The 23,819-nt window shown below is 39.6% G+C and overlaps 1 protein-coding gene across 2 annotated transcripts in view; it reads left to right on the top strand.

The window, feature by feature from the left end:
* arhgap1 (Rho GTPase activating protein 1) overlaps positions 1-21,495 on the top strand; it is a 37,021-nt gene extending 15,526 nt beyond the window's left edge. The window contains exons 5-13 of one of the 2 annotated variants that reach the window (XM_044188390.1): positions 1,409-1,540; positions 2,876-2,962; positions 9,045-9,143; positions 9,492-9,599; positions 9,788-9,864; positions 9,990-10,067; positions 11,587-11,715; positions 14,153-14,256; positions 14,426-21,495. In XM_044188390.1, the coding sequence (XP_044044325.1) occupies positions 1,409-1,540; positions 2,876-2,962; positions 9,045-9,143; positions 9,492-9,599; positions 9,788-9,864; positions 9,990-10,067; positions 11,587-11,715; positions 14,153-14,256; positions 14,426-14,593 (982 nt within the window). In that variant the 3' untranslated portion in view covers positions 14,594-21,495. The remainder of the gene's footprint in view (positions 1-1,408; positions 1,541-2,875; positions 2,963-9,044; positions 9,144-9,491; positions 9,600-9,787; positions 9,865-9,989; positions 10,068-11,586; positions 11,716-14,152; positions 14,257-14,425) is intronic. The other variant, XM_044188391.1, reaches the window with a different exon arrangement.
* Positions 21,496-23,819: the final 2,324 nt, after the last annotated feature.

The following is a 23,819-nucleotide window of genomic DNA, read 5'->3' as shown; positions in this document are numbered from 1 at the left end:
AACTTTTTCTCCTTTATTTAGAATAGAATAACACTCACCAGAGCGGTTCCTCAAGTGTGGATTATTTATTTATTATTTATATTTTACATTTCTACATTTTAGTTCCTATTCAAGCTAAGTTATGCTGAGGTCCCTGGGTGAGAGTCAATTTACTGATTGAGCTCTAGCAGAGCAGGAGTTTTTCTATACAGAACAATGATTGGTGACCATCAAAGTGAATATCAAGGATTTGAGTAGAATAAATCTTGGCACAGTTTGAAAATTTGGCCACTTTGAGGCACTCAGTGACACAGCTCAGTAATTTTCTAAGCAGAACAAACTGCTACAGCAGTGTCCACTTAAGAAGTCAGAGGTCTTCAAAGGGAACTGTTTTGTTAGTTTGTTTTTTGTGTGTTTCAATAACTTCCGTGAAGGGAAACAAAATGCTACTTGAGATTTTTGTCTCGCTAATTTTTTTGTCACCATATGGCCTGACAGCTTCTGTAACATGCTGAAACACTAAAGCCGTGTTTCCACCCAAAGTACCTGGAACTTTTATCCCCAGTAACTACTTTTCAAGGAACTAAAAGTTTCTTCAGTCTATTGTTGTGTGCGCTTCCACCCCCAGTCTAAAGACCCGCGAAGATTAGGCAAATTACACCCATTAGGTTACACCCATCACACAGCTGCATAACTGTATTGTCAGCTGCAATTCAGTATAAGGACCTTTGCTTATTTTATCCTGTGCACTCTCACCTGTTTTAAATACTGAGCTCCCGATGTATAATAGTGAAATTGAGAGCCACTACTTCCTCGTTGTAAATATTAGAATATGGTAATACAAGCATAACCTTTTTTTTTTTTATACATATGTAGTAGTATATAATTGTTTTCATATATAAGAAAAAAGCCACTATACATACATTTAGTTCCACAACTGTTTGTTTATCTGCAGACTCATAAATGTGCAAACTACAGTGTTGCTTCAGCAGGAGGCATGGGATGAGGGCTGTTGCTGTTGGTCGCAGGAATAACTACACTAGTCTCTGAAGCCTGTAGTTCACTTTACCAGTCCGTTTCATCTGAAAAACACGTTGAAAAAAAATAAACGGGCCAACCCTTACCTTAGCGAACACCACCTATTCTACATCATTAGCAGTTGGCGTTAGAATGTAGCCAACGTTAACTTTTGGCTAGGGTAGCAATAGCATGGCAGCAGTTAGCGTTATAGCATTTAACCGACTGGTCATCCGTTTCAGTGTCTTCCACTATGGCTTCCAACAGGCAGACGCCAGAAAAGTCTTGAAACGCAGCTTAAGATGGTTGATAAAAATGTAGTTCCTCTGTAAACCTGGACCCGAATATGGAGTCCAGTGGATAGACACACTTATCTATTAAAATGACAATTAATTTGTTTTATTTTTTACAGGTATCTTAAAGGAACACTGGATCAGTATGTTGAAAGTGACTACACTCTGATCTATTTCCATCATGGGCTGACCAGTGAAAACAAACCATCTCTCAGCTGGCTACGAGACGCATACAGGGAGTTTGACAGAAAGTAAGCTCAATAACATCACTGGTCATGTGCACAGGAAGGGGGCTATACTGATATACCATCATATCATAACTGACTGAAGCCTTAGTCTGGCCTAAATTCTTCACTTAGATCTGTTTAAAATAAACACTATGGGCTCTATTTTCATGGCAGTGCAACGACCACGCTTTATACTTTATGAAAAGCTTCTCCTTCAGTTCATTAAATCCCTGCAGCCATCTGAAGGCATGTTTTTATTTTCATTAAATCACATGCAAATGACACCACAGAATAATCACACACACCTACACACATCAGACTGGTCGGTTATAACTCTGTATTCTGCCTGTTTATGCGGGAGATGTCAGATTACCGGAGTTGATAAATCCTGTGTGTCACAGCCTCGTTTCCAACAGAAACTAAATTCAGCTGTTCATGTTAAATTGTTGTTCACACCGTGCCGCTCTGCATCATCCAGACAACGTTTCTTTATTTATTTATTTTTTTTAGCTTTTTTCATCATACCTCACTGTGATTGGCTCAGCTGTTTCAGAGCAATGAGACCAGTTATGTGACTGACTGAGCGTGTACTTATTAATCACCACACCCTCTGATCTATATTCCACTTCACCCAGCCCTTTTGCACTTTTTGCTGCCACACATACATGAACAAAAATAATAGCTGGAGACGCCCACACAGTCCACATACCCAAGACCTACCAGGTTGTCGTTGCACTTGCGCAATTAAAATAGGGCCCAAAGACTAATTGAGCATCTATGGGAGGGGACTGAACAAATGAACAAATCTCTCTGTGTGGAGAAAAAGACTTATCAGCCTACTTGACATAAAGGCAATTATGTCGTCAGTCATGTGTCCTTATATGGATGAGTTATTAATGTAAGAACCCATGACTTTCTGTTGCCTTGACTGCCCTGTCTACTTCATCCTCCCTGTAGGATTTTTTTATCATCAATACAAAATGCTTTTAGAGGAAAACAAAACTTGCTATTTGATTGAGTTAATGACACTACAATTTGAGATGTACTTGTGATGTTTTAGATTATTGAAATATCTGCTGTCCTTCTGCATTTTTGCTAAATGAGTGGTACTTATGTATGGAAATAAAAGAAAAAAACATGACCAAGCAGCAAAATCGACCTAGAAATTAAAAGCACACTGTCAATGGTTGCTTTAAGTGAGAAGTACAGTGAAAAACACTGCATGCTTCAGTGAAAGGAGGCTCCTCCAGAGGAAAAAATGTAGATAACAGCACACAACCACATACGCTGCTCCAGAGATCTTATCCTTATCATCTGTACAGTACATTTTGTCAGAATATCATCTGTATGTGTTTTCAGGTACAAGAAGAACATCAAGGCTCTGTATATTGTCCATCCCACAATGTTCATCAAGACTCTGCTGATCCTCTTCAAACCAATCATCAGGTTCTTTTTTTATGTAAAATTACTGAACATGTTTTTAGCGTCATGGTACACCTTATTTAGCTATAATTATATATATATAATTATATTATATATAATAATGATTGTATGTGATATTTCTACATTTGAAACATTAGGTTTCTTGACACTTTTAGAGTGTAAGCCATTATTGTTTCATACTTTTATGTTCTCTGAACAATATGACTAGTCCTATATAGGGCATACAATAATTGCTGGATCAAATTTAGCAGTTTCAGACAGTTTTCTTTGGCCCTACCATTTCACCTAAAATCACTTTTCATCTTTTTCACATAATGCAAAAGTCAAACTTGGGTAAAATTACTTCTGATGAAAGTGGCTTAGATGTATTTGCTTAGAAATTGGTTTGTGAGCAGACTGTTGTTATGAAACTTACTAGGTGATATTTGCGCATGTGTCTGCGTTTTTGTGTACCTGGCAGAAGCGTCGCTAGAAACTTCGTCTTAAACTATCTTAAATTGACATTTTATTGAGTTTTTAAGCCAAGTTTTCTACGCTACACTGTTTTCCTGGCCACTGCTCTACCTATATGTTTTAACTTGGAAAAAGTTTTCAGTCATCGGACGTGTGGATCTTAAGTGATTTTAAGCAGGCTGCAACTCGTTGTGGTTTACCGGACTGCCTCCACTGCTGCTAGCTTAGCTAGGTTTGTTTTTAGCCCGGCGGCTAGGCTAGCCGGTCGCTTTTACCAAGAATTTTAAGCTTGTAGCACTTTTATGGACTTAACTGTGGACTTCGAAGCACTCTCACGGACTAAATGATAGCCTGATGGCTGAGTGTGGATCTTGTCACCTTGCCGTCTCAAAGCTGAGGAAAAGTATCGCCTGTCTGGAAGCCGAGCTCAGAGAAAAAGACAAGCTCATCCTGGAGTTCTCCACTGTCGCCTCGGCCCAGGCAAAACACCTGGCGGCCCTCAGCTCCTCTGGCTGCAGCAACCGGAATGCGACCATCCCTTGTCACTCCCCTGACTGCTCCACTCCAGCACTGGACAATGATCCCACTCTTCCATGGCTCGGCTCCATCATCACTGGCGCCCCGGAGCATGAAGCCGTTTCAGCTAAGCCTGAAGATCCATGGCTCCTCATGGGTGCGAAGCCCAAAGTAATTGCCATTTCTACTCCTTGCCGAGCCCCAGTGGATGCACAGTCACTCGCCGGCGGGGGTGGTGAGAAGGCTCCGGTTAGTTCGACTCCACGCCAACCGGAGCACTGGACTGTAGCCTGTACGGACAGACATGGAGCAACGCGCCTGCCTCCTCCGCCTTCACATCGGGACCTCCCGCTGGCCAACAGGTTTGACATCCTGGACACGCAGGACTTTCCTCCACTGGAGGACGCTCCCTTTTTCCAGCGGTCAAGTCTTCCTCCTCCTCTCGCCGCAAGTTACTGAAAGAGGCCTTGATCAGGAGAAGCTCTGGAGGTCTCATTCGTCCTGAGATGGCAGAGAAGTCCTCTGCTAAGGAGGACGCCGCCCCCTCGCCGCAGCAGTCCCCGGTCACAGCTATCCCAGGGACGGCTGATGGAACTCGGTGGTCTCCACGATCATCGACTCTGCCTCCTCTCATCCCCCCAGCTACGCTGATCGTTGGAGATTCCATAGTGAGGAATATCCGCTTCGCTAATGCGGTCACACGCTGTTTTACTGGAGCTACGACCCCCGTCATCCTCGAAAAGCTCCCCGGACTTCTGGCTGCACTCCCGACGACTATCACGAAAATCATAGTCCACGTCGGCAGCAATGACACCGCCCGTCAGCAATTGGAGCTGACGAAAACAGACTTCATCCGCCTCTTTGACCTGCTCAACAGCACCGGAAAGCATGCTTTCATTTCGGGTCCAATTCCTACACTGGGTCGTGGAATTGGCCGTTTTAGCAGGATCCTCAGTCTTCATACCTGGCTCCAGTCTGTCTGCAGCACCCATGACGTTGGTTTTATTCACAACTTTTAACTTATTCTGGGATCGTTCTTCCTTGTTTGCACGAGATGGTCTTCACCCAAACAAGCCAGGTAGTCGCATGCTGGCGGCTAACCTGCAGCACGCTGTGCTGTCCTCCTTATGTAGTTGACTATTTACATCACCTGTTTCCCCTTGCTCTTCCTCTTCTCTGCTCACCAAAAACTGCCACGCACCCTCTGCTGTCATTACCTCCCCCTTGTGGACTGATCATAGTGCTGCTATCTGGAGCCCGGATCCCTCTAGTGCCACTTTTAACATTTCTGTGGTAATTTCGGATAGGTCCTTAATACGAAACAGACACAGCCGACACAGCAATAATAACTTAATAAAGATCCGGGCCAGAACCCTACCTCCAGTCTCAACCTCAAATCTGAAACAGCACAGACTTTTTAAGATGGTTCTTCTCATTGTAAGATCCCGCTCTGACAAAACGTTTATTTTAAATGATTTTATCTCTTCTACTGATTTAGATTTTATGTTCTTAACTGAATCCTGGTTATGTCCTGGTGATCACAATCAGCTGGCTGAATTGTGCTCTCCTGATTATGACTGCTTTAGCCGCCCTAGGGTCTGTGGTCGAGGTGGGGGCCTTGTTACTGTCTATAGGAAGCATTTAAAGTATAACCTCATAGCTTGCCATGATTTTTCCTCCTTTGAAGTGCTCATGTTTAAACTTGGCGGCCCCCTCCCGGTCATATTTGCTATTATTTATCGCCCCCCTAAACCAGCTGGCTCAACCAGCTGAGTTTTTATCCAGTCTTGTGTTAAATTATGATAGAATTACTCTTTGTGGTGATTTTATTATTCATGTTGATGACTCCTCTAATGCCATTTCTGCTGATTTTTTAAATATCACTAACTCTTTAAACTTTAAACAACATGTGTCTGGCCAAACTCATTCCCATGGCCACGCCTTAGACTTAGTCTTTACTTTGGGCCTGAAAACCCCATCTGTGGAAACCAGGGACATGTTTGTATCTGATCACCTATGCATAGCTTTTAACTGTGAATTAGAGGCTGCTAGTACTGTCTTATCCCGCTCTAAGTACACACGCGACCTAAATGAGCATAGTGCCTTAAAATTCTGTACACTGTTCAATTCTCCTGGCAGTGTGTTTCCCGATTCCTCCAACACCAACGATTTGGTTGATTATAACTACCTGTGTTCTTCAACCTTAGATCTCATAGCTCCTCTGAAAAATAGACCAAACTCAAAGACTAGAAAACAGCCATGGTTAAATGACAGTATTCGAAGCTGTAAAAAGAAATGCAGAAGAGCAGAACGCAGATGGAAGAAATCAGGTCTCCAGGTCCACTTTGTGGCCATGAAAGAGTTATTACGCCTTTATAATAGGATGGTGAAGGATGCAAGAACATGTCATTTCTCTGCGCTTATTTCTGCCCATCAGCACAACCCCAGATTCCTATTTAAGACTGTGGATCAGTAAGGTAACCCTGCCTCTCCTTGTGCCCCTGCTGAGTGTGATGCTGATTGTGAAAAGTTTCTTTTGCACTTTGCTGGAAAGGTGGAGTTAATAAGATCTGATATCACCCCCAATCCTGCCTTTTTAGATGTGCATCACCGCTCAGCTCAGGGATTCTTTGAGCAATTTTTCTGCTGTTACTCTGCCTGAACTCGCAGACATCATGTCTCTTATGAGAGTGTCCTCCAGCCCTCTGGACAAAATCCCAACTAAGTTTTTATTGGAAGTTATTGTATTGCGCCCCTTTTACAAATTATTTTTAACAGCTCGCTGTCTACTGGCTGTGTCCCTGATTTCTTTAAAACAGCTTGTGTCCAGCCAGTCCTAAAAAAACCTGGGCTTGATCCCGCCCTCCTGGATAACTATCGCCCAATCTCCAAATTGCCTTTTATTTCGAAGATTCTCGAAAAACTTGTATCTAAGTAGCTTCTTGCTGCTGTGGAAAACAATAATACCTTTGAAAAGTTCCAATCTGGCTTTCGTCAACACTAAGACAGCCCTTCTCAAAGTCACCTATGACCTTTTAATGAATGCAGACGCAGGCATGTGTTCAATCCTTGTGCTGTTGGACTTAAGTGCTGCCTTTGATACAATTGATCATGGCATTCTTTTAGATAGACTTAGGCACTGGGTGGGCATATCTGGCACTGCACTAGACTGGTTCTCATCTAATCTGTCCAATAGGAAATTCTGTGTCAGCATTAATAACTTCATGTCATCCTTTTCCCATATCAAGTATGGTGTGCCTCAAGGTTCAATTCTGGGACCAATATTGTTCTCCTTATACATGCTTCCCTTGGGTGATGTCATCCGCAGACATGGTATTTCTAGTCATTGTTATGCGGATGACACACAGTTGTACCTCCCTGTCAAGCCCACTGACCTTAGTACGCTGAGTTCTCTGCAGGACTGCCTGTCTGACATAAAAAATTGGATGTCCATAAATTTTCTTCAGCTCAACTCAAATAAAACTGAAATCCTTGTTATTGGGCCCCAACACATCACTAAACAAATGCTGCCATCTACTGGCTACCTGTCACAACATATCAAGCCTGTTGCAAGAAATCTTGGTGTCCTGTTTGATAGCAATTTATGTTTTGAGCAACATATCACTAAGCTTGTCCAATCATGTTTTTATCACCTCAGAAATATTGCAAAAATATGATCTATTTTAAATCTTAAATCACACCTTGATTATTGTAACAGCCTGTTCACTTATCTTAATCAAAAAACTTTGACACGACTGCAGACTGCAAAAACTCAGTTTTCTAAATACAGAGAGTAAGTAAGTTTGGCTATTTTTCCACAGAATTCTCTTCAATATCTTAAGTATGGATACCACTTGTTTTGAGTGTGGATACTAGTGTTGATAGGATTGATACAAAATGAAAATGCATCCATCTAACAAGATGGCGTAGTCCCTCATTCGTCCAGGAATGTTCCATCGTATAAAAGGTTTCAATCGTAGTCATCTGGACACTGTTTTCACAATCAAGATGTTTCGGCTCCCATACGGAAGTCATTCTCAATTGTGAAAAATGGTCTGAGTTCTCAGAACATCTTGATTCTGAAAACAGTGTCCAGATGACTACGATTGAAACCTTTTCTACCATCCATCTAATGTTGGATCACATCCTGAACACATGAACACTGTTTTTAGTGCTGCACTCTGCTTCTCTGCTGCTGTTGTGTGCATGCACACAGTGATCACCTCGTAAGTTCATAGTATTTACACAAGAAACATTTTTGTTTTGTACCATTAAAAAGTTGCATCTGATTAAGTAACAGAATATTAAAAATAAAAGCCTAATGTTTTTTAAATCACTTAGTGGTAATAAAAATGCATTCAGAAGCCTTTTAATGATGCATTAAACATGATAGTACATCAGCTGCTTTTAGTAATAAAAAGTATATCAATTCTGGTAATTCTAAAGCCATGGTATTACTTCATATTGGATCGTTGCCAAATTTCGTGATATTGCCCAGCCCTTCTTTATGCCCCTTATCTTTCAACGTAAGGTGGTTGGCCCTTGTTAATTGCTACATGTGAAATAAATGATGTTACGCTGGATATTTGGATGCCATCTGACATATAAAAACATCTTTGTCTGATTGCCAATCACAGGCACTGACATACAGCACTGTATTACCATGTGGTCAGATTAGTCCTTCATGTGCTTCCACTGTGGGAAAATCCTGCTGTTGAACTGGCATGTTTCCACCGTCAGCACTTCACTTCTCATAGAGCAACAGTTACACTGATAAGAAAACTAAACCAACAAAATCTGAAAATAGCACAGTAGCACTCAGTTCATTTGGTTAGTGTTTCCAAGATAGAGTACAGTGGTGTGTGTACTTCTGTTTCTTTTACATGGCATTTGATATTCTGTGGTTTGCAAGAAATATGTACCATCTATCTAATGAAGCTTCAAGCAGTGCTTTAAATTAGGATCACACTTATTTCATATCAATTTGGGGCACCTTAATTAACATAACTGATGAAATCACTAAGACATGGCTCTAGCAACATCTAGTGGGAGCAAATGATAAGAAGTGAAACTGAAGTAGACTAATTTGAAGCTGATTTTGTCTCTCTCTCTGTAGTTTTAAGTTTGGCAGGAAGATCAACTATGTGAGCTATCTAAGTGAGCTGGAGGATGTGGTGAAGTGTGAGCAACTGCTCATTCCTGCCCGTGTCAAAGAGTAAGAACTGATGTTGGACTCCCAATTTAGCTCAAAAAATCCACTTTGAAATTATACACAATGGATATTTGCATTTGATTTCTTACTGCATTCTACTGTTGCCATTTTGCGCACCCTGCATGCATTTTAATACATTCTCATGGTGAAATTATTGGTTTTATTACATTCACTGTTGCAATTTTCTCTCTTTTCTCTGTATCCTGTTTTAATACATTTCCACCCAGAAATCATAAACACATTTACTCTCCTTCAGGCACAATTAGTGTACAACTTTGTTAACTTTTATAATCCACAAGTTCTCTTTTAAAATCCACAGCAGCTGATAATCTAACATTGCCTCTGTGTCAGGTATGACAACAAGTTGAGAGCAGCTATGAAGCCATGCACCCAGCCTCCCATGTCTCCTCCTCGCAGCCCTCCTCTCCCTAGCCAGGTGTTTGGGGTGCCACTCGAATTGTAAGTCACTAAATCTCTGCTGGTCTGTCTGTTAGGTTATGCTTTGGCAGATTGCACTCTCACCAGTGCTTATAGAAACATGTGCTCTAAATGTTAAAGGCATGAAGGTTAGAGATTGTACTGTATTAAAGCCACAGTCAACTTATAATAATGCTGGCTTGTTATCCTAATCACTGTTTGTGTGTCAGGCTCAGACAGAGGAGTCCAGATGGTGATTCAGTTCCTATGGTGATGAGAGACACCATTACCTTCCTTTCAGAGCAAGGTAACTCTTTTCTTGTCATGGTAGAAACACAAACATAATGCACTAATGAACTTTGACTGTAGTTCACTCAATAAATTGTTCTCTCAGTAAGTACTGCCTTGTTGTTCTTTGTGTGCGTGTGTCAGGTTTGGAGATCGAGGGGATCTTCAGACGGTCTGCCAATGTGACTCTGGTGAAGGAGGTCCAGCTCAGATACAACTCAGGTAGGATCAACAGGCCTGTTTAAACAGTCTATTGACCTTATGCATTTCAGCAACACGGTAGTGCTCCAACCCAGTTGTTTTGTCTTTAAACATTCTGTCTACACAGTGAGAATATATTGCGTCTGCTGCTAGTGATCACCTTGCACTGACATTTTAGCAAATATCTGAGCAGTTTCATAGTCTAACATACTGTGTGAAGCACTGACAGAGCTCGAAGGAAATGAGAGACTTTCTTCTACAGCAGTCTGACAAACATCCGCTGATTATTAAGTCAATTCTCCTGCACAGCTCTGGGATCAGCTGTTCATATTCCTGTTATAATAGTCATGGTGATTGGTCAGAATGTGTTGGTATTTGTGTTTTATCATGTGTTTATAACAATATGATATCATATCAGTTCAGCTTGTTACGCTTATTATTGTGTAACAAGCTAATTATTCCACATTACATTATCAATAAATTATATATTACATGGTTGAGTGAAAAAATTTATTCAATTAATGTTGATAAATCAGATTTAAAACCAGCAAATTAAAAAATTATCTGGTTTAGTGATTGTTTGTGAAGAAAGCAATTAATGTTCATAACTTAATAACCTGCATCATCATACTGATAAGTTAGCATCAGAGCTCTTGTTCACCCTAGAAACAGCTACTGCAACACACAGTAAGCTAGTTGTGCTAGTTGTTAGCTAGTTAATGCAGAATGTAACGTTGGTCCAAAGATGGGTTTTTTTTAATCTGCTGTCTGTGGTGGATTTGGTAGCGTCAGGCTATATGACATCCTCATAAATGTGGACATGTTCCCAACTTTGAGGAATGTATAGTAGACTGTGTGAACCAATCAGGACCACAACTGTATACTTGTATTTACTATAGCCAGTAATAGCAACCGTAAGTTAAGAGACAAACTGGAAATCGATCAAGTGTAAAAAATGGGCAGGCCACATAAGGTTAACAAAGCTGGAACTTACTACTCTACTCCCAGGTGTTTTGCATCAATGACTATTAATGAGTCAGACCTGTCTCCCCCTGTGTGACATCAGTGCTGACCCTCCAGTCTCATTTTCCCACAAGCCATAATCTACCAAACTATACAACTCATAACAGTGATATGCAAGCCTTAATGATTATTGGTTTGGTAAATGGCTTTCTATATTGCATTTCTTGCTTACTTGTTTCAATTAAGTTTCATGTCCACAAATTGATCTTAATGGTCTCTAATACAATCCAATTGCAGGGGTTGATGGTGAGTTTCTGTGCAGAAGAATGTGTGGTTTACTATATATGAAAGTAGATTACTTGCACGTGCATGTGCATATATGATAAATTTAATTTGTCTTGTAAACATTCAACATTGGTTTACAGGAAAGAATTTGCAAAGAAACCTGACAAATGAGTGCACTTGATTTGTGGTTATGATGGACTAAATAATAATAATAATTAATAATAATGGAAAATATAAAAAAAAACTATTGGTGTTTCTTTTCTTATTGCGCATGTGTTTGTGCATTTTGAAGGTGCGACAGTGAATTTCAGAGAGTTAGAAGATGTCCACTTGGCTGCTGTGATTCTGAAGACGTTCCTGAGGGAACTACCTGAGCCTCTGCTGACCTACCAGCTCTACAACGACATTGTCAACTTCACCTGTATGCTCAAACAATCAGTACTATTTTTATTTTTATTATTAGAATTCCTAGAACTCTTATTCTTCTCTGGAATAGAATTAGATGGAAACTACCACTACTCAGTCAACAAAAACATCCAGTTTACTAATTATGCTTTTGCTCAAGTCGTGAGGAAGCAGGTCTAGGATTAGTGTAATTGCTCTGTTTCCTTACTTTTTGTTAAAATAATTGCACTTTGGCTTTTCAGTTCTTTTTCTTTTACATTTTTCCATCAAAATAATAATAATAATAATACTCCATTCAATGCAGTGAGGAAAACTGCAAAGAACAGTACATAGGTGAGACCAAACAGCCACTTCACAAAAGACTTTATCAGCACAGATGACATGCTAACTCAGGATTACAGAGTGCCGTGCATTTGCATCTAAAAGCTACAAACCACACATTTGAAGACAGTGAGGTGAAGATTCTAAGTAGAGAGAAGAGTTGGTTTGAACGGGGTGTCAAGGAAGCCATTTTTGTGAAAAAAGAAAACCCCTCTTTGAACAGAAATGGTGGTCTGAGATTCAATCTGCCCAAAGTCTACCACAGTGTATTAACACCGTGGTCACGCCAATCATATGCTAATCAGGTACTTAACAGTGATGAGGTAGATGCAGCCAGAAAACAATAGGCCTGATTACTGATTAGTGGGCCATCATGGAAACAATTAGGTCAGTTTCAGGTGAAACTAGCTAATCAACAGATACTCAGGTAGACTCCTTCCTGAGGGCAGGGCTTTTGTAACACAGAGTAGCTTAAATTTCTGAGTTCCCGTCCCATTTTTTCACAATTGAGAATGACTTCCGGATGGGAGCCGAAACGTCTTGATTCTGAAAACAGTGTCCAGATGACTACGACTGAAACCTTTTCTACGATTTTTCCATCAACAAATTTGATAAAAATCAAGCTTGTAATAATAATTGTGGGCTTTCTGCAGTAATCTGATTTCTTAAACGCCTTGTACATGAGACGGAAACCTGGTTTTCGTAATTGGGGAAGGGGATTAGAGACATGCCACAGCCCAGCCCTGTTCCTGGAGGCTTGGTGTAGCTTTTTACATGCATGCTTGAATAAGTCGTTAAGTGCAGGACAAAGTCACTTCAGACAGGGGAAGTGTTGCTGTGACTGCAGAACAGCTGGATGAAAGAAGTGATCTTTACACATAGTGGTACATACAGTGTATCCGTCCATTTAAAAAAAATTAAAGTCTGACTAAAACGGACACTAAGTAGCCTCTCTAATACCCCATTCAGACCAACACAGTGACGTGAGTTAACTCTGTGTTGGCCGTCTATCTGATTATCTCAACAGACCCTCGTGCAGGACACTCCTTCCGACCAGGGTTGGATGCAGGTCAGACGCTGCCCAGCTTTGGTGAACTGGTGTTCTGTCAAGAGTAGATATAAATTTAATGATACCAATGTTTAAATATCATTTAACTGATGCCCCAGAAAGAGAGAGAGAGAGAAAGCCTGCACATGTGTGCAAGTGGGACAGAGGGAGAGGTCAAAATAAAACTTAAATTTTTATTTGGTAATTACTTGATGTAATTGTGTGGTTTATCAGTGAAGTGTATGACCTACACTGTAGACTGGAGCCTATGCTAACAGAGACAACCAGAGTGACAGCTGTCTCAAGAATGAGTGTTTGAAAGGGATGTAAGTACATCAGTTTCCACAGCTGAACAGTTGACTCAAGTTCAGACACATTGGTGCTATAAGGAAAAACTGAACGCTCTCACAGAGCTTGTGCTCCCACACACACGGGGGAAAAAATCAGTAAGTCACGTCATGTATCATTTAAAGACACTTGAAAATTGAAATCTGAAAACTGCTGCGTGTATATGCAGAGTTCTACTAACCAGGTTACTATTTAATTCAATTTTATTTATATAGTCTAGCCAATTCGTAACAGATGTTATCTCATTGCACTTTTCCTATAGAGCAGTTGTAGACTGTACTCTTTGTAATATTAGAGAGAGAGAGAGAGAGAGAGTAGCACAATGCAAATTCCACATAGAATTTTAAAATAATAATAACGTAATTAATATTACCACTACGGTAATATTAATAAAATAATAATGATAGGAATAATAATAAGACTAATAATAATAATCATAGCAGTGGGTGTTGAGCAGGAACATGGGGGCAGTAGGTGGTAAGCTTTATCAAAGAGGAAAGTCTTAAGCCTATTCTTAAATATGGAGATGGTGTCTGCCTCCCGAACCCAAACTGGGATCTGATTCCACAGGAGAGGAGCTTGATAGCTGAAGGTTCTGGCTCTCATTCTACTTTTGGACATTCAGAGAGCCATCTACACTGCATGTAAACCCGTATGCATGTAAATGTACTCATTGACTACTACATCTACAGCATCTACATTGTAAATGATGGTGTTTGTGTTTGATGTCTTCCAGCTGTATCCAGTGACAGCCAGGTAACTGTTATGAAGACACTGGTAGAGTCGCTGCCAGAGGAAAACTATGCATCACTGCGATACCTCATCACATTCCTGGCACAGGTACAGATGATACACTACACTTCCCACAAATTACCTTCCAGAACCTTTATATCAGTCTGTTACCATCAGTATCCTGTCTGTGTCTGTGTGTGTGTGTGTGTGTGTGTGTTTAGGTATCAACCAACAGTGACCTGAATAAGATAACTAACAGTAATCGGTCTGTGTTTAGGTATCAGCCAACAGTGAAGTGAATAAGATGACCAACAGTAACCTGGCTGTTGTGTTTGGTCCTAACCTGCTCTGGGGGCGGGACAACGCCATGTCACTCAGCGCCATTGGGCCAATCAACAACTTCACCAGAATCCTGCTGGACCAGCAGCATCTGGTCTTTACCTAAATTCCACCCTGCAGTCTCTCTTCCAGTCAGAAACACCACTGAGACCCCCTTTTCCCTACAGCATTTAGCCTTTAGCTCCCCCTGCTCCTGACCGATCAGGAGTTTCATCTAGGTACTTCTCTATCAGCAACACTTAGACAAGCCAACTTCAACTGCTTTTCCATTAAAAGATGATACACTTTAAAAAGATCCTGTGGACCAATTGCATTACCACCAGTCGTTCATTCGACATTCTGATTGGCCTATTAGCAGTGTCTTGTTGTTATGTCAAGCGGTCTAGACTGCTGCTTGCTTCTTGCCCACATTTCCGTTTCCATGTGACTCCAGGCATGAACGGATGTGGAAATGGTACATACATTTGACTGCAGCCAAATAACCCCATATAAACAATTTATAGCACAAAATTCAACATCTAATTAGTAGATGACTTACCAGCCATTCACACTGGGTCACTTTGACTGTGGAGACCAAAGGCACAGATTTAACCCCTGTAGTTGGAGGCAGGGGTAAAGTCTGTCCAGCAAGTCATGCATTTTTGCTGCTTTGGTCTTGCCTTTTATCATTTCTACCTTACACATGCTAATAATCTAGCAGTAATCATAAACAAAAAACAAACTGGTGAAACATACACTCCCCGATTTGGTTATAGCATTTTATTGTGCTACCAAATTCTATAATTCCTTCCGCTCACTGTATATGTTGCCCAACTGTAAAAATTTGCCGCATAAATGGTGATAAGCATGGATGAGATTGACACAGCTGTACAAGTTGTTCCAAGTTAACTTACAGAAATAATAACTCTTAAAGTGGTTTTCCAGTGATTTATTATTGCATTATTCCATAAAGTTGGGCGACTCACAAGTGACAGATGCACTTCCCATAATGCAGCTTAAGTGCTGTAACATAACCAGGGAGTGTATCTTTCAGGATGTATGCGCTCAAGTGAAATATTTATTGATTATGTTGGTCCCAGTGTGAATGCAGGGTTAGTCTCACACAACCGCTGGATGCAGTACAGGCAACCTGAAGTTCTGTCACTTCTGATTCTTCCACCACCCCATTACACCCAACCAACCCTTCAAAAATTCCAGTCCTAACTGCATGTGTTTATACTCGTATTTAAGTGTGTCTCAGGCTCTACCTGAACACAGTCTATCATCTTTTATCTCTATAGGGAGATTAATAGCAGTTAGACTTAGATTTCACCAGTCTTTCTCTGTGTTTCTGTGCAGTGCTGTAGTCAGTCTGTCTCTCTGCTGTTTTCTATGTCGTGCCAAAAAACAAAACAAAAAACTGGCCTCCAGCTTTCACAGAAAGACACAGAGAGAGTAGGGTGATAATACATATTAAATAATGAATACAGATAATGAAGCAGTGCCGTTACCAAACGTCCCCTCCAGGATTATGATCCCAAACTAAAGAGAGGAGAGATGAAGAGAATGGAGGTGTGAGTTTGCATCTCCATGAAAGTCTCAGGTTAACTTACAAATGGTGAACTTGATACCAAATGTTGTGGACAATCTATGAAATGCTGTAATTAAAGTAACCCGTAGAATAGGAGCTGTGCGATTCTACCAGCAGATCATTAAGTCTTAGTAAGAACCCAAACACCGCTGGGCATGTGGATAAAATGAGTGCTGGACCCGGTTTAGGTTTCAGACTGAGGACTCACTGCTCTATAATATACTGTACTATATCCTGATAGTTTAGGTATGATTCTTTATGGCTCTCTCCTCACTATATTTGACTTGTATTGTTAATATTATCTCGGGATTTCCAGACTTTTTCCCCTGTCACAACATGATTGACTAAATTCCTGTGTCATTATAGTAAGTGTGATTTTGTCATGTCTCATCGTAGCTCATCATTGTAACTGTTTTGTTTTTTTATGGTATCGGATAAACAGCTGACACAACGCTATACAGTGAGGTCTAATATTCAGTAGTACAACAGAAAATACAAGCAGATGCACAAACAGTTCAGCATGTCATTACCATCCGTTCTTAAATATTGCCCATGGGCCGTTATTTACCTCAGTGGCAGTGAGAACCAGGTCTTTATTTTAAAAACTTCCTCCGTGTTTCCCTGTTGTCTTGATTAATTCAGTATAATGTACATTTTGACAGCACTAATTCCATCAGTACAACAACACAGTCATGTTATACAGTTTTCATTCACTAACCATTTTTCCCTATCAATGAAACATTTTTTTGCACATTTGTCACAGTAAAAGTCTTCCAGTATTTCTTGTATTGGTAGACTTTAAATGGGACCGTATTTAGGTTCATTGATGGCAACTTTTATGGGTCAAGAAAAATAGCAAAGTGGAAAGACTTAATTGGTGAATGAAAGGATTATTTGTGTTAGAGCAGCAGAGTGGTGAGTATGACATGACTTTTAGTTGTCTATGCACTGTGTGGGTTTAGTGACATGGACGTGGCAAGATTTTAATGTAAAAACTTGACTCTAATCAGTGTACATCACAAAATGGGGCTACAGCGACATCAAAAAAAGTCTTCATATCCCTGCTAATTGAGACAGTCAAGATTTAGCCTATATATCTTTAGCCTACGATTTATCGCCAATGTTCATTACAGGAAGTGATGAATTGAATCACAGTGGTAGTATGAGTTAGTGTTGTATTTGTGTTGGGTAGATATAATTTATTGTCATTCATTCCGGCCAGCAACTTAAGCCATGTGGCATCACCTCTGGGTGCATTCTGGATAACTCAGTTTGTGTCACAGTGCTAACCCGTGCCCTGTAAGAGTAGGTTGCACACTGGCCAAACACAGTTGAGTTTCTGCAGTTCTATTCTATTCTATTCTTATTACATCCTGCTGGCACAATAGATCTGTAGTCCTAGTTTTGCAGCTAAGTTGTGAAGCCCAGGCCTCTGTGGCTAAGTTATGTTAGTTATGTTAAAGTAAAGAGCTGTGTAAATAGCTTGCAGAGGCTAACTGTTTCCCGGTACATTTCCCAACATGTCGGACTGTTCTATTCATTTATTCACTCGTTTTCTTACATGTATTGATCACTTATAATTCCCAGGCCAAATAGTATTTCTGCAGTCTGCAAATAATCTTTAGTTAAGTAGCACAGTGTACTTTGACCTATGTTTGTTAACAGGTATGATATATTAGGTATGACTGGAAGTCACAGGAACACAACACCCGTTTGACCTTTGTGACCCTGATCTGTTGTGTCTCCTTCCTGTAATCATGCAGTTGATGTAAAGACTCCTGGCCATACTGTGCTATTGAATCAGTTGTCTTTAATTTTGTCAATGGCCAAAATACTAGCAGTAGGTAAATATTAGTGTTGCTATGATTCTTAATACCATGTGACTGAAAAGCACCAAAAGATCAGAGATTTAGTTTGACTGAAGCTGAAAGCAAAAAAATCTCAAATGTTTACCTGTTGTAACTCCCAGTCATGCCAATGCCATGGGAATTGACATGCTATTGGTGTATATATGGGTGTGTGCTTGTGTGTTAATGCTAACTCAGCTGAACCCAGCACATTTGAATACACAGACAAACCCAAACACCGCTGGGCATGTGGATAAAATGAGTGCTGGACCCGGTTTAGGTTTCAGACTGAGGACTCACTGCTCTATAATATACTGTACTATATCCTGATAGTTTAGGTATGATTCTTTATGGCTCTCTCCTCACTATATTTGACTTGTATTGTTAATATTATCTCGGGATTTCCAGACTTTTTCCCCTGTCACAACATTATGATTGACTAAATTCCTGTGTCATTATAGTAAGTGTGATTTTGTCATGTCTCATCGTAGCTCATCATTGTAACTGTTTTGTTTTTTTATGGTATCGGATAAACAGCTGACACAACGCTATACAGTGAGGTCTAATATTCAGTAGTACAACAGAAAATACAAGCAGATGCACAAACAGTTCAGCATGTCATTACCATCCGTTCTTAAATATTGCCCATGGCCGTTATTTACCTCAGTGGCAGTGAGAACCAGGTCTTTATTTTAAAAACTTCCTCCGTGTTTCCCTGTTGTCTTGATTAATTCAGTATAATGTACATTTTGACAGCACTAATTCCATCAGTACAACAACACAGTCATGTTATACAGTTTTCATTCACTAACCATTTTTCCCTATCAATGAAACATTTTTTTGCACATTTGTCACAGTAAAAGTCTTCCAGTATTTCTTGTATTGGTAGACTTTAAATGGGACCGTATTTAGGTTCATTGATGGCAACTTTTATGGGTCAAGAAAAATAGCAAAGTGGAAAGACTTAATTGGTGAATGAAAGGATTATTTGTGTTAGAGCAGCAGAGTGGTGAGTATGACATGACTTTTAGTTGTCTATGCACTGTGTGGGTTTAGTGATATGGACGTGGCAAGATTTTAATGTAAAAACTTGACTCTAATCAGTGTACATCACAAAATGGGGCTACAGCGACATCAAAAAAAGTCTTCATATCCCTGCTAATTGAGACAGTCAAGATTTAGCCTATATATCTTTAGCCTACGATTTATCGCCAATGTTCATTACAGGAAGTGATGAATTGAATCACAGTGGTAGTATGAGTTAGTGTTGTATTTGTGTTGGGTAGATATAATTTATTGTCATTCATTCCGGCCAGCAACTTAAGCCATGTGGCATCACCTCTGGGTGCATTCTGGATAACTCAGTTTGTGTCACAGTGCTAACCCGTGCCCTGTAAGAGTAGGTTGCACACTGGCCAAACACAGTTGAGTTTCTGCAGTTCTATTCTATTCTATTCTTATTACATCCTGCTGGCACAATAGATCTGTAGTCCTAGTTTTGCAGCTAAGTTGTGAAGCCCAGGCCTCTGTGGCTAAGTTATGTTAGTTATGTTAAAGTAAAGAGCTGTGTAAATAGCTTGCAGAGGCTAACTGTTTCCCGGTACATTTCCCAACATGTCGGACTGTTCTATTCATTTATTCACTCGTTTTCTTACATGTATTGATCACTTATAATTCCCAGGCCAAATAGTATTTCTGCAGTCTGCAAATAATCTTTAGTTAAGTAGCACAGTGTACTTTGACCTATGTTTGTTAACAGGTATGATATATTAGGTATGACTGGAAGTCACAGGAACACAACACCCGTTTGACCTTTGTGACCCTGATCTGTTGTGTCTCCTTCCTGTAATCATGCAGTTGATGTAAAGACTCCTGGCCATACTGTGCTATTGAATCAGTTGTCTTTAATTTTGTCAATGGCCAAAATACTAGCAGTAGGTAAATATTAGTGTTGCTATGATTCTTAATACCATGTGACTGAAAAGCACCAAAAGATCAGAGATTTAGTTTGACTGAAGCTGAAAGCAAAAAAATCTCAAATGTTTACCTGTTGTAACTCCCAGTCATGCCAATGCCATGGGAATTGACATGCTATTGGTGTATATATGGGTGTGTGCTTGTGTGTTAATGCTAACTCAGCTGAACCCAGCACATTTGAATACACAGATAGTCTAACGGCTGGGGTTTAAATATATAGTCAAAAATTTTAAAACTAGGGCTCCTGTCAGTTGAGATGTGTGTGTGTGTGTGTGTGTGTATTATTGTTGTCAGGTGAAAACATGGTAACTCCAATTTTGGTGATTTTTTTTTTTTTTAATTTTTATTATTTGACATAATGAGAAAAATTGTCTTTAAGTTGATAAAGTTGTACAACCATTCTCTCAAAACGCATTCAAAACCTCATTGAAAAAAACAATATAAATAAGTAACCAAGGCAGTTATTTTTAGCTCATGAAAAATTGACATCTTGGAGATACACATTTTTCAAATTTGACAACAGAAATATGTGTGTTTGTGTGTGTGTGCATGCTCGTGCCTTATATGTTACCCCACGTGATCATGTGATTAGCCATCAAAGTGCCAGTGTGCCCCTTCTGCCATAGATTAAAACAATGTGAGGTGTGTTCAACAAAGCTTTGGTGTTTGTCTCTTAGACAGTGTTCAAAACAGCATGTTAACAGGCTGAAGGTGTCTTGAAAGGAAAACACAAAGGGGACAATGATGGAGCTCCTGTCCAAACTTGGCTTGTTGAACACAGCTCAGCTGTAATGGATGATTGCAGGCTTGAGAAATGTAACCTCATAAATATGAAATCCATAACTACTCAGATTAAAATCTGAATTCTGTACAAAATTGTTAGATTTAAATGAGGATTTAAATCTGAATTTTGTACTTTAATCCTTTTTGACTTTTATATGTCTTAAATCTCAGGATTTTCAGATTAATCTCAGAAGTTTTTAAAATTCAGCATGGCCCTAATCCTCCTTCAGTACATAATTTACCGATCTCATGAGAAAACTCATTACTTTAATATTTATGTTCAGTTTTTATTTTAAGGCTACATATGTTCAGAATTTCTACAATATCCAGTCAACCAAATAATAATTTATAATTCACGAATGAATTCAAATTATTACCATCTTTGTACAACTAGTATCAGATGTTGTTTCGGATGAATAAAAATGTTGCACAACCAAATTCTCTTTAAAATATAACCTGACTAGATGTCATTGTTTTTTTTTCCGGTATCTTTTAATTTTTTACAGTAATTACAACCAAGTACAATTTCTGTTTATTTAATTTCTATAACACTGTTTCTCCTCAACTCTGCTAATCGATTACAGCCCTGTCTAATCTATGGATCTTTGTACTGTAACTGTTGTCATGGTGACAGTGAACAATATTTCTCTGTGGGAGAAATTATTTTGTTTCCATGCTGATTTATTGATACTTAGTGATCTTATTTTCTTAACTCCTTTTTCATCCTTTATTTTTGATATGTTGTGGATCTGAGTCTTATATATGTAATGATATAATGGTAATATACTGTAATATAAGTGTGTGCAAACAATAAATAAATGGTGAATGAAAGCTTGGGTTTTACTGTTGTTAAGATGATGACTTTGCAAAGTTCTCAAATCTTTTGATACTAACATGACTTCACAATACACCCACAGTATTTTTAATCATCAGTAATTTTGTACTTAAGTATTTTCTTATCTCAAGTATTGTACTTAGCTGCAGCAGGCTGCTGGAGGGCAGAGCTCCAGAGAGGTAACACCCTATGGGTGACGCTCAGCACTCAGCTGACTCTCTGTAACAGATACATGTTCTACATGTAAACGTGCAGAGTGTCGGGGGGTGTGAGTGTTGCAGTCTCACCCAGACCGGCCGCGAACAGAACAAAAATACTGAACAATGCAGTAAAACTAAGGATGTCATAATGGGTTATGGTTAAGGTTAGCATTATTATTGTACTTTGAAATAAGTAAAAAAGTTGCATCCAGCCTAGCTTCACTCATCATCACTTACTGGACCACCCCTCAAGCAAGCTCGATCCAAATCAAACACACCCACAATAAGTGGGTTTCATCCACCTGTTTTTTATGCGCATAAAAAACTTGAGAGGAAACACTGAAAATTTGAATTGAAATATCGCAAAAACGTTATTAGCCTGGCTGAGGTGGAAAAGTTGGTTGGTTTATCGATAAAAGCAAAATGCATCAAAGTGCAATGGAAACAGATTTAGCAAATAAATCATGACATTGGCCTACATGAAGCATGACTTAAACATCCACTGAAGCCTTGCTCCACTGAAGAGACGAAAAATAGCGGGAGTAAATACATCAGATTTGTGTAGTGATGAAGAGATTGTAACATTCCTCAAATTAATACATGAAACAAACATAAATGCCATATTTCCATCACGTTTTGTTGTGTGGCCAACAGGTACATGCTGCGTGCTTGTCTGGCTAAAATGCTCATGGTTGATCCTCCAGCAGCACATTCACTTAGGAGCTTTAACCCAGGGGTGGAAGTGACGAATTAGGCTACATTTACTCTTGTTACTGTAACAAAGTGTTTTTAGTGTACTTCTTAAAAATAGGTAATTTTAGTAGTTAGGTAGGTAGTTTTATCCCTTGGCTATTAAGTAGGGAAAGAGGCATTTAGACAGTATTTCAGAGCATCCTATTGCTGGACTATACACCATTAGCCAAAAACTCTTACTCTAGATGTCTATCTAATAGTGCTGTAGCTAAATAATTAATTAATTCGGTGCTATGTCTCAATATAACAGAGGACTCCTATGCTGATTTTAGCCCCTCCCAAATTGACCATCTAGTTGGTAGTGCTGCAGGCTCATTGCGAATGATAATAAAACAAAGAAGGTTATTTCCATGGTATAACCCCAAAACCCGCAAATTAAAGAAAACATTGCGAAAACTTGAAAGGAAATGGCGTTCCAACAACCTGGAAGAAACTCATTTAGTCTGTCAAAATAGTGTTAAAACATATAGGAAAGCCCTCCGTAATGCTAGAGCAGCTTACTACTCATCATTAAGAGAGTTGCAGAACAACCCCAGATTTCTTTTCAGTACTGTAGACAAGCTGACAGAGAGTCACAGCTGTACTGAGCCATGTATTATTATTATTTTATTAATATTAGCACTACCATTACATTATTATTATTTTAAAATTCTAGGTGGAATTTGCATTGTGCTCTCTGGTCAGTACTCCACCCTTGACCCTAACAACAGGTTTAATTTCCTGTCTGGCCATCTCTGCAAATGTCACTGAGCAAGATCCTTAGTGTGCTCTAGTAACACAATACTAACCTGGGAAAGCACCAACCATAGAAAATAATGCATCAAGGAAGTATCATATTAAAAATCTGATGTAAAGAGAAAAGAAAATCATAACAAATCCAAAAAACAGCTTTCCCTCCACAGAAAGTGATATGGTGATATAAATCCATACTTTTGGTTTACAGTCAGTATGACAATGTCAGGACTGTCAGCCAATTAGAGCAGCAGCTGCTGTCACTCGGAGCCTTGCTAACACTTGCTGATTCAGCTGTCTGAGAAGCATCAGATCTTTGGATTCATGTTAAGAATTTATTCTGACACACTAACAATCTGCTTCTTATGTTTTTCCCTGAGTCTCCAAAGCAACATATAATTGTGATATCAAATATTCTGCAGTGTCAGGTAAGATTTAATGAGTAAACCATGCACCTTCTGACCTGTGCACCTGCTGCATTCACAGCCTTAGTGGGAGCTGCTGACTCAGCAGACTGCTGCAGTATTCCACTGTGTCCCTGTTTGATGCAGTATTGTTGATATGTGGTGTGATGATAACAGCGCTCTTTAGCTGCTTCTCCATCCATGGTTTTGACTAGTTGAATTAATGAACAA

The sequence above is a fragment of the Siniperca chuatsi genome, linkage group LG24, assembly GCF_020085105.1.
Source record: "Siniperca chuatsi isolate FFG_IHB_CAS linkage group LG24, ASM2008510v1, whole genome shotgun sequence".
NCBI lineage: Eukaryota > Metazoa > Chordata > Actinopteri > Centrarchiformes > Sinipercidae > Siniperca > Siniperca chuatsi.
This window is presented reverse-complemented; position numbering and strand designations above follow the sequence as displayed.